This window comes from Bidens hawaiensis, unplaced genomic scaffold, assembly GCF_021521415.1.
Source record: "Bidens hawaiensis isolate Kalapana, Puna unplaced genomic scaffold, B.hawaiensis_p1.1 tig00023071_1, whole genome shotgun sequence".
NCBI classification, from domain to species: Eukaryota; Viridiplantae; Streptophyta; class Magnoliopsida; order Asterales; family Asteraceae; genus Bidens; species Bidens hawaiensis.
Genome location: NW_027493615.1, coordinates 49,916 through 60,867, shown reverse-complemented (window position 1 = coordinate 60,867; position 10,952 = coordinate 49,916). Strand labels below are relative to the sequence as shown.

The following is a 10,952-nucleotide window of genomic DNA, read 5'->3' as shown; positions in this document are numbered from 1 at the left end:
TGAGGTAGAGTGTGTTAGAGGTAGCAGGAGTCTAGTAAGGGTGTTAGTGGCATAGCGTGAGTGCGTGATAGGGAAAGCCTATACGTGCCTTCGTTATTAAGTGGCATAGCGTGAGTGCGTGATAGGGAAAGCCTATACGTGCCTTCGCTATTAAGTGGCATAGCGTGAGTGCGTGATAGGGAAAGCCTATACGTGCCTTCGTTATTAAGTGGCATAGCGTGAGTGCGTGATAGGGAAAGCCTATACGTGCCTTCGCTATTAAGTGGCATAGCGTGAGTGCGTGATAGGGAAAGCCTATACGTGCCTTCGTTATTAAGTGGCATAGCGTGAGTGCGTGATAGGGAAAGCCTATACGTGCCGTTGTAATTAAGTGGCTAAGCTGTAGGGGTAATTAAGTGGTTAAACAGTGGCATGTTAGACAGTGGACTATGTGTCTTCGGATACGTATATATATATTGTATGAAGTGGTTGTATGATAAGTTGCTTGATTAACTAGAACTCACTCAGCGTAGCTGACTTTTAGTATGCACGCAGGTGAGCTGATTATAGAGTTAGCATGAGGATGACACACGGCATGGATTGAACGGCTGGCATCTGAAGAAAGAAGTAAAGATGTTTTAAATATAAAGTTTTGTGTTATGGTATCAAAGAAAAGATTGAATGATTTGTAACAAATGATTGATGTTTTATATTCCGCGAAAAGTTTTAATAAACTCTGATTTGAAGAACTGTGTTTATGAGTAAATCCGACGCGAAAGTAGGGCTTCCGGTAACGGGGCCTTACAGTCATCTGATGAGGAAGCTCTATGGGTTCGTCTAATTAAATCCGGTTCACCGTGTGTTTTAATTTTAGTTGGTTTGTTATGCATCTGTAATATATTTGGTTTTTATGTATGTGTGTTTTACTTTATGCATGTAATATGTTTCATATGTAATCTATTTCACTAGTTTGTAATGCATATGTACTATATATCCAACATTATCTTCGTTTTACTGGATGTTTAGTTTTTTGTATATATAAGATAATCTAGCATTATCAACTACATATCCAACATTATCTTCGTTGCCACATGTCACGGTTTTACTCATTGCTTGGATTTTGTTTAGATAAAATAATATGGCATTATCAATTACATATCCAACATTATATTCGCTGCCACATGTCACCATTTTACTCATTGCTTTGATTTTGTTTAGATAAAATAATCTGACATTATCAACTACATATCCAACATTATCTTTGTTGCCACGTGTCGCTGTTTTACTCATTTCTTGGATTTTGTTTAGATAACATAATATGGCGTTATGAACTAGATATCCAAACATTATATTTGTTTCCACGTGTTACCATGTTACTGGATGCTTAGATTTTGTTTAGATAAATAATCTACCAATATCAGGTTAATATTATTCTATATAAATGAGAGTATAACATTGACAGAGTATTATCCAATAATAACTCTTCCTTTCTTAAGTATTTGGAAAATGTCTCTGAATGATTACCAATCGGAGAGTTCCGATTCATCTAACTCAAATGAATTTGATGAATGGGAAGCTAGGGTTGCTGAGCAAAATCGGCAACTTGATTACATAATTACAGAATTTATTATAAGCATGCCAAATATGATCATAGGAGATCATCCTCCTAGATCAAGAAGAAGGTATTGTGATCGTGAACGCGGGCATGGAGAGGAACGTTTGATGAAAGACTACTTTGTTGACAGCCCAACATATGGTGAAGACACATTTCGGCGTAGATTTCGAATGCGCAAACCATTCTTAATGATAAGCCTACAAACCGACAACGAAGGAGTTCTAGTGAAGATGATGAACCACTCTTTCAATACTCTACTGAACGAATTGCAAGCCTATCCATTTATATTACGAATAGGGCACAACTTCGTAATAGAGAAGCTCATAACATTCTAAAAAACGATCTGATTGAGCATATATGGCAGAAATTTGGTGTTGATGAATAAGTATGTAGTTTTGTATCATTAATATGTGTAATTTTGTATTTCATGCTACTATTGTAACTTATTTTATCTATTTTATAAAATGTGTTTGATTAATATATATATTTAAAGTTTTTTATATTTAAAAAAAAATATAATTACTTAATTATATTTATATAGTTAATCAAAACTAATTATAAATTGAATTTATTTAATAAAAAAAAGGATGGGATTGGGTTGTTAATGGGAGTAAAAGATTGGAGTGGGTTAAATTTTGTAGATTGAAAATAGAGAAATTAAATTTATAATGTGAGATTGAGATTGTGAGATTGTTGATGGGATAGCCTGACTGTTTAAGAAGCACCAAACGTGAAGTGAGGGGTATAATGGGTATTTGGCAGCAAGATGAGAAGAGCATATAAGGTTAAAGGAAAATATCATAGCCACGAAGGCAAATGCTTAGATTTTTTTAAGTCCACACACATCACAGCTAAAGATCTCCTCTTTCTCTCTCTAAAACTAAAACTAACTTTCTCTCTCTAAAACTAACAAACATTTAATCAGTTTTCTTCAATCGATTCTCTCTTCCAGATCTCTTCGCTGAACTATACGTACACCAGGTATACGTAATTTCATATGTATATACACACTTAGGTGTTCTAACTTTATTATTGAAGATAATTTTAGCTTGTTTGATATTAATAAGCCTATGATTACTTGATTACAGTTTTAATTAGGTAATTAATTCCTGTATGTTTTAGGTTTTTATCTGATCATATTCTTCTATTCAGCTAAATTCAGATGTTTACTTAGTTTTTATTATTGGATTTTTTTTTTTTTTTTTTTTTTTTTATTATTATACTTCCACAAATATGTCTGTTTAGTGTTTCTTCTGAATTGCCGAATTTTTCCTAATTTGATTGAATACCTAATTATCCTAATGATACCGGTACGGCACATGGCATGATCTTACCTACTCATTTACTTGATTCATTAGGATGTAGAATGTTATGTGGCACATAGGCAAATCGCACGTCGGTCAGTTGGTATGAGAGGCTGAATGTTACAATTTAACACTTATCCTGCCTTATTTTATTTCCGTTATTCTTTTCGTTATGCCTTTTCTTGTATTTACAAGGAGACTTTCTTACCCGATAAACCTGTGGTAATAGTAGGAAATACTGGCTAGTGTATAGAATGCTGAATTACAATATTTTCAATCTTGATTGGTAGCAAAACACAAGATTGAGGTTTGCAGTTATCAAAATCATCTGTCAGTATCAGCAAAAAGGAAGGGGTGATCTAGACATCAAACATGGCTGATGCATCTGCCAAGTGGACAGATGGTCTGCGATTCTCATCATTGTTTTGGCCTCCACCACTAGATGCTCAGCAGCATAAGGTATGATCTATGTTTCTTGTTGTATTTTGTAGTCGTAAATCCGTTTAGAGGGTCATAAACGCATACCATATGAACATATTAACTGATTTTACTTGTGAAGTTGCTGATGTGGCACTGGTTGATACCATGCTGGCTGCCACATCCTTTAGATGCGACATATGCAAAACATTCTTATGTGAAAAGGGCTAAAAGGATAAATATCTTTACATGTTAGAAAAATGATCTTTTATTTATATTTATACTTCAATTATCAAATGTCACATCATTCCATGTGGAATATACATTATGCATTATACATATACGCTAGAAGGACAAATAAGCTTTACGCTTGTACTACACATGTAATATTGATTTTACAGTTCATCTTCTTTCTAAATCAGGCTCAAATTACTGCATATGTTGATTACTTTGGTCAATTCACATCAGAACAATTTCCTGAAGATATAGCTGAGGTAATTTCTTTTGTACTTTACAAGTTAACCCTGTTTTTTCCTACTAATACTGTGGTAGTTATTTTACAGTTATATATACATGCACACACACGTATATATACACATATTCATGTACATGTATATATGTACACACATACATACATAATTACATATAATATATTACAGTCATCCTCACTTTGATATATATATATATTTATATATATATGTATTTTGCAGCTGGTTCGCCATCAATATCCTTCTCAGGAAAAACGCCTGTTTGATGACGTCTTAGGTACTGTATTTCGTATTTAATTAAAATCACTTTTTTTGGCATTCCATGTTGATATATTGTCTAATCAAAACTAAAATTTTCAGCAACATTCGTCCTTCATCATCCAGAACACGGGCATACTGTAATTCTTCCAATAATTTCATGTATCATTGATGGTACAATGGAGTATGATAAAAACACTCCCCCATTTGCTTCCTTCATTTCACTAGTCTGCCCAAACAATGATGTAAGAAAACACATACTATTTATAACTTAGTCAACCGTATGGTGAATGTTTTAAAAAAATGAAAACATCCAATGTTCTTGAAATGCAGAATGAGTATTCTGAGCAGTGGGCCCTGGCATGTGGAGAGATTTTGAGAATCTTGACTCATTACAACCGCCCGATTTTTAAAGTTGATCAAGATAGAAGCATAAGTGGAAGTCAAGCTTCAACAAGTAAAGCTCCCGATGGTCAAACTTCTTCTCCGGCTGGGCAGAATGAGGTCAAACCTTCGAGACCATTGTCTCCATGGATTACTGATATCTTGTTAGCTGCTCCTTTAGGTATCAGAAGTGATTACTTTCGCTGGTAAGTCATATTTCATCTTTATTTATAGCTATGTGATTGTATAATATGTAAACTGATCAAGAAACTAAAATTAAACGTTTATGTACTCATAGGTGTGGTGGTGTAATGGGAAAATATGCTGCAGGGGAACTCAAACCACCTTCTGTTGGTAAGCCTATAGTTGAAACATTTGATTTTTTTATTTTTTTTTGGTTACATATTAATGGAAGTAAAACAAGTTGAATTTATATTATATTCAGTAATGGCATCTTCTCGGGGATCTGGAAAGCACCCACAGTTAATTCCATCAACTCCTAGGTGGGCTGTTGCTAATGGCGCTGGTGTAATTCTGAGTGTTTGTGATGAAGAAGTGGCTCGTTACGAAACTGCTACTTTAACTGCAGCTGCAGTTCCTGCTCTTTTACTTCCTCCACCAACAACATCTATGGATGAACATCTTGTTGCAGGCCTTCCGGCTCTAGAACCATATGCAAGATTATTTCACAGGTTACACTAATAGTAGTATAATTTTGGATTAATATATGATTTCACTAAAAAAACTAATATTTTTCTCATGCTTGCATGTAAAAGTCACCCAATCTAATTATGACATATTAAAGTCCATGTCAGCAAAAATTGCTTATGTGGCATTTTGTATGTTCTAACCATGCAAGTAACCTGCATTTACCATCAATTTCACAAGTTTGTGGAATTTAATAGGTGAAGAATTTGGTTGAGGGACTTTTTCATGAAGAATGAGAAATTTGTTGGTTTTTGATGGTATTAATCTTCTAGTTTTTGCATGGAAGATTAATAAAAGGAACATTTGAAATGTTATTGGTTTTCTTTTTTTAGGTATTATGCAATTGCTAGTCCAAGTGCTACCCAAAGAGTTCTTCTTGGACTTCTAGAAGCGCCACCATCGTGGGCCCCAGATGCTCTTGATGCTGCTGTTCAACTAGTAGAGCTCCTTAGAGCTGCTGAAGACTATGCATCAGGCATGAGGGTAAGTTAATTATGAAATTTCACACACATACATGTAAGCGTGTGTGTTTGCGTACACATCCATAATGATTTATTAACTGTTTCAGCTTCCAAGAAATTGGATGCATTTGCACTTCTTGCGTGCAATTGGAACAGCAATGTCGATGCGAGCTGGCATTGCAGCAGATTCTGCAGCTGCTTTACTTTTTCGGATATTATCCCAACCTGCTTTGCTTTTCCCTCCTGTTTCACAAGTTGAAGGAGTTGAAACTCAGCACGAGCCTCTAAGTGGTTGCATATCTAAACATAAAAAGCAGGTACACCCTTCAATGTTAAAAGGAAACAAGCCAAATGGGTCAAGTTGAAAGTCAACCAAATTTCGTTTCGGCAAAAAAAAACATCAAAATTGTTAAACCTAAAAAGTTGGTTACCTTAAATCAATCTTTCTTTTCTTTTATGTGGTAATTTTGATGGTTATATCAAGCATAAAACCTCGTACATCATGAAATAAGAAAAATTGATAATTGAAACTATAAAATCTTGTGATCATATGTGACACTATTTTAGACAAAAGTTGTTTCAAGTTAAGTTAACCCAAGGCATACCGACTAAATAACTAATTACCTTTCTAACCTTGATGCTTGAGATTACTTTCTTTAAATATATATCAACATACTGAATTTCAGTTTTCACAGAGAGAAATATCAACAACAGAAGCAACAATTGAAGCAACAGCACAAGGTATTGCATCACTGCTCTGTGCACACGGACCCGAAGTCGAATGGAGAATATGCACCATCTGGGAAGCTGCTTACGGTTTAATCCCTTTAAGTTCGTCGATCATCGATCTCCCAGAAATTATTGTTTCAGCCCCATTACAACCGCCTGTCTTATCATGGAACCTATACATACCTCTTCTAAAAGTTCTTGAATATCTGCCACGTGGCAGCCCATCTGAATCTTGTCTCATGAAAATATTCGTTGCAACCGTCGAAACAATCCTTCACCGAACATTTCCCACTGAGTCATCAGTTGACCAAACAAAACATGTTTTCGGGCCCGCTTCCAAGAATATAACAGTCGCTGAGCTTCGAACAATGGTCCACTCGTTATTCTTGGAATCTTGTGCCACCGTGGAGCTCGCTTCTCGGCTTCTTTTCGTTGTGTTAACTGTTTGTGTTTCTCACGAAGCACAACCACATACGGGTAAACGCGCCCGTGATGAAAATAATGAAAGTTCAGGGACTAATAGTAAAAAAGTGAAAAAACAAGGACCACTTTCGGCTTTTGACTCGTACGTTCTGGCTGCAGTTTGTGCTCTCGCGTGTGAGCTACAAATCTTCCCGTTGATTTCAAAAGTCGGTAACCGTTCAAACACAGCCGATGAAAAACAAGTTGAATTTTTTAACGATTTCCAAACCAGTGTTGACTCGGCGGTTAGTCATACACGTAGAGTGTTGACTATTCTAGAAGCACTGTTTTCCTTAAAACCGTCTTCTGTTGGTACATCATGGAGTTGCAGTTCAACTGAAATAGTGGCAGCTGCCATGGTAGCAGCTCACATTTCTGAGCTTTTTAGACAATCAAAAGCGTGTATGCGTGCACTTCTGGTTTTAATTAGGTGCAAGTGGGATAAAACAATTCATTCTACAGCATCTTCACTTTACAACTTAATCGATATCCACAGTAAAACCGTTGCATCAATTGTTAACAAAGCTGAGCCTCGTGAAGCTTATTTGTTACATGCACCGATCTGGAAAGATGCTATTGTGTGCCCTAATGGTAAAAGACAAAATAAGGGTATAAATGTCCAGTCATCAACAATACTTAGTTTCCCGTTTAATGCTTCTGAGCTGGTGAATTTTCTTACGGTGGATCGGCATGCTGGGTTTAATTACAGTGCACGGATGTTATTAAGTTCGGTTTTGACAGAAAAACAAGAGCTGTGTTTTTCGGTTGTTTCGTTACTTTGGCATAAGTTGATTGCTTCGCCTGAAACACAAGTTTGTGCTGAAAGTACTTCTGCACAACAAGGATGGAGACAGGTAATTATTTGTTTATCATTTTCAATCGTTTAATAATCATTTTTGAATATAAATTTAAACATCCACTTTTGAAACCATGCAGGTGGTTGATGCTCTATGCAATGTGGTGTCAGCATCGCCAACAAAAGCTGCAACTGCGGTTGTACTTCAGGTCCAAGTTTCATTTAAACTGATGATCTAAACAGTTGTGGCAAATGGGTCCGGTTGGGTTGGTTAACGGGTCAAGCAGTCAATTTTTTATACGTTTTTGGTTGACTGAAACACGTTTTCTCCATCTCTTTCAGAGTTAATTTCTGAAATGGTCCCTGTGGTTTGCAAATTGCAAGCTTAGTCCTTAAGTTTGAGAAATTACATATATGCTTCCCATTGTTTCTTAAACGTAGCACGGCTGGTCCTTGGAATAGGTGGGCGTTAGTTTTTCTAGATAAGTGTGTGTGCAATGCCAAAATTACCCTTGATACTAAAAGACAAAAAAACTTATACTGGAAAAACGTAGGGTATTTTAGTCATTTTACATGCACTTAACTAAAAAACCCAGTGGCCATCTATTCCAAGGACTGTCCGTGTTACATTTTAGAAACAATGGGGAGAATGCCTGTAATTTCTCAAACTTAAGGACCAAGCTGCAATTTAGGCAAACCACAGGGACCATCCCAGTAATTAACTCTTATCTTTTAATAAGTACATACTTTGTCAGAATGATTACAAAACTTGTATTATTTCAATAGTTATAGTTTTTCAATAAAATGATTTAGGAGGTTTTGCTACCTTATGCATTGAAGCTACACTTTGGGTTTCCTGTTTGACACGTCATTCTACGTTAACTTTTCCTATTTCACCCATTCTACTGTTGATTTTCTTAGGCTGAGAGAGAATTGCAGCCTTGGATTGCAAAAGATGATGATCTTGTTCAAAAGATGTGGAGAATTAACCAGCGAATAATTAAACTAATAGTGGAGTTAATGAGAAATCATAATACACCCGAGTCGTTAGTAATAATGGCTAGTGCATTAGACCTACTTCTTCGTGCTACAGACGGTATGCTTGTTGATGGAGAAGCATGTACTCTACCACAACTCGAGGTATCATATTATTAAATTTCATTTTGTTTTACATATCATTTAAGAGGCGTTTGTGTTGACCTGTTTAACCCGTTTAGTTAAACAGGTTGACCGACTAAGCTGTTTTCGACCCGTTTAACCCATTTTTTATAACCTACCAACTCGATTAACACATTTACAACTTGGTATCGGTTATTACCGTCCAACCCGTTTGACATGTTTAGATAAATGGGTTAAACCAGTCCTGTTGTGGTTACACGATTTTAAGTGTGTGCGTTTTGACCTGCCAACCCGTTTGACATGAATAAAATATGGGTTGTGTTCAGGTTACCCGATTAAGTGTGTGCGTTTTGACCTGCCAACCCGTTTGAGACGTTTTGACATGCATAAAACTACGGGTCGCGATCAGGTTGAATAATTCAATCTGCAACCCGACCCGATTGAAACCCTACTAAAACATAACTCTAATCAAACCTTTCATAAGTAAACGAGTTGACATTACCGCCTCTATCCAACTACAACTCTTTTCTTTTCTTTTCTTGTATTCGTGTATCTATATCCAAGTATATATAACATATTTACATAGTAATGATTAACTGAATTAGAAAATATCTTATTTCAGCTTTTGGAAGCTACAGCTAGAGCGGTGCAACCCGTTCTCGAATGGGGAGAATCTGGAATGGCAGTTGCAGATGGCCTCTCAAACCTTCTCAAGGTAACAATTTAGAAGTGTTAAATGGGTCGGGTTCGTGGGTTGGTTCAAACCCGGCGCGAATATGAAATTTTGTAACGAACCCGAAAACTATGTTAAACACACGAATCTTAATCCAGCGTAAATTTTGTCACGATTCAAAACTGTGACCTCAAATTAAACAATGCTGACCCATTCATAATCAAACGAATCAAAATTGAATTTATATCGATAGGCTAAAAATGAACTGAACACTCAGTGAACTGTTCATGAACCATTTGGAGGGAAGTTCGTTTATGTTCGTTTACTTGATAAATGAAAGAAAATGAACAGAAGTTTTTGTTCATTTAGTTAAACAAACGAACATGAACACGTCTGGTTCGTTCATTTATCTTTGGGAATGTTCATTCATTTGAATTCGTCTGTATTAGTTCATATGCATTCAATTTGTTCGTGGCTTTACGCTTGTTTAAGTTCGCTCTTTAATGCATACATTTATTTTTTATAAACCCATAACATTCAGTCTAGTTTTATAGCTTTCTAGGCCCGACACATTGATTTCACATTTACTTTTTAATTGGTCCTAGCGTAGTTATGTTCATTCATCTATATACCTTGTTGGTTTAGTTCATGTACAGTCCTTTGTTTGGTGAAATTTAAACAAACGAACACCAAGCGATCCTTCAGTTCGTTTACAAGCCTGCAAATTGACATATTATGTATACAACTAATCTCATATTTGTTTGAACAGTGTCGGTTACCGGCTACAGTCCGGTGTCTTTCTCACCCGAGTGCACATGTCCGGGCCCTTAGCACCTCAGTCCTTCGAGCCATTTTGCACGTGGGCTTGGTCAACCCAAGTGGACAACAACCACCAACCAACCTAACCGCTGCATGCGGGCCCGCTTATCAGTACCTAAACATAGATGTTGTGGATTGGGAAGCTGATGTAAGTAAGTGTTTAACATGGGAGGCACATAGCCGAATCGCAACCGGGATGCCGATTCAATACCTTAATATTGCTGCTAAGGAATTAGGGTGCCCGATATCTATTTAACCGCTAACCGTCATTTTGTTTAAAGTTTTATGTTGTTTAACGTATGCCGATCGCGCATGTTATGATGTTTTGTTGTATATAGAAGTTAATACAGAGGAATTAATAGGATTTGTGTTTGTATGGAGTGGTGAGATGTAATTTGAATATTTGATGTATAATTAGTTTTCGACAAATTGAATAACGGATTACTAGAAAGAGTTTATAGTTAATGCGTAACAGAGATGCTTTCTTTGGGGGACATGCCGGTATATCAGGCACATTGTTTAGAAAGCTCATGTTTTGTAATAAACCGGATCGCCTTAGTTCCCGATTCCCTGTTCAACCGGTCGGGCCCGCCAATCTTTTATTAAGAGTTCTGCTCTACCATCTTTTACTCCAATTTAAGATTACGGATTCAGTTTAACAACCAATGGACTGTATACCTAAAACATGTGTCTCACCAGATGACGATCCGATTTTTTGTTATGATATGCGTCCAAAAGTT

At 36.3% G+C, this 10,952-nt stretch overlaps 1 protein-coding gene across 2 annotated transcripts; it reads left to right on the top strand.

Moving 5' to 3' along the window:
- The first annotated feature begins 2,538 nt into the window (after nt 1-2,538).
- Nucleotides 2,539-10,641, top strand: LOC143566909 (protein GIGANTEA-like). 2 transcript variants are annotated; one of them, XM_077053468.1, is made up of 15 exons: nt 2,539-2,575; nt 3,189-3,357; nt 3,738-3,809; nt 4,026-4,080; nt 4,164-4,306; nt 4,395-4,651; nt 4,744-4,799; nt 4,891-5,137; nt 5,486-5,636; nt 5,722-5,931; nt 6,310-7,659; nt 7,742-7,810; nt 8,523-8,741; nt 9,343-9,435; nt 10,163-10,641. In XM_077053468.1, the coding sequence occupies exons 2-15, from the start codon at nt 3,271-3,273 to the stop codon at nt 10,466-10,468; spliced, it is 3,315 nt and encodes a 1,104-aa protein (XP_076909583.1). In that variant the 5' UTR covers nt 2,539-2,575; nt 3,189-3,270; the 3' UTR covers nt 10,469-10,641. The 2 variants fall into 2 exon arrangements, with proteins under 2 accessions (XP_076909583.1, XP_076909582.1); XM_077053467.1 differs by having other exon boundaries at nt 6,301-7,659.
- The last annotated feature ends 311 nt before the right edge of the window (nt 10,642-10,952 follow it).

Excerpts from the sequence above, each read along its gene's own strand:
- LOC143566909 (XM_077053467.1), top strand. The coding sequence starts at position 3,271 with ATGGCTGATGCATCTGCCAAGTGGACAGATGGTCTGCGATTCTCATCA. Across the intron at positions 5,932-6,300 it reads TATCTAAACATAAAAAGCAG|TTTTCACAGAGAGAAATATC; the intron begins GTACACCCTTCA and ends ACTGAATTTCAG. Across the intron at positions 8,742-9,342 it reads GTACTCTACCACAACTCGAG|CTTTTGGAAGCTACAGCTAG; the intron begins GTATCATATTAT and ends ATCTTATTTCAG.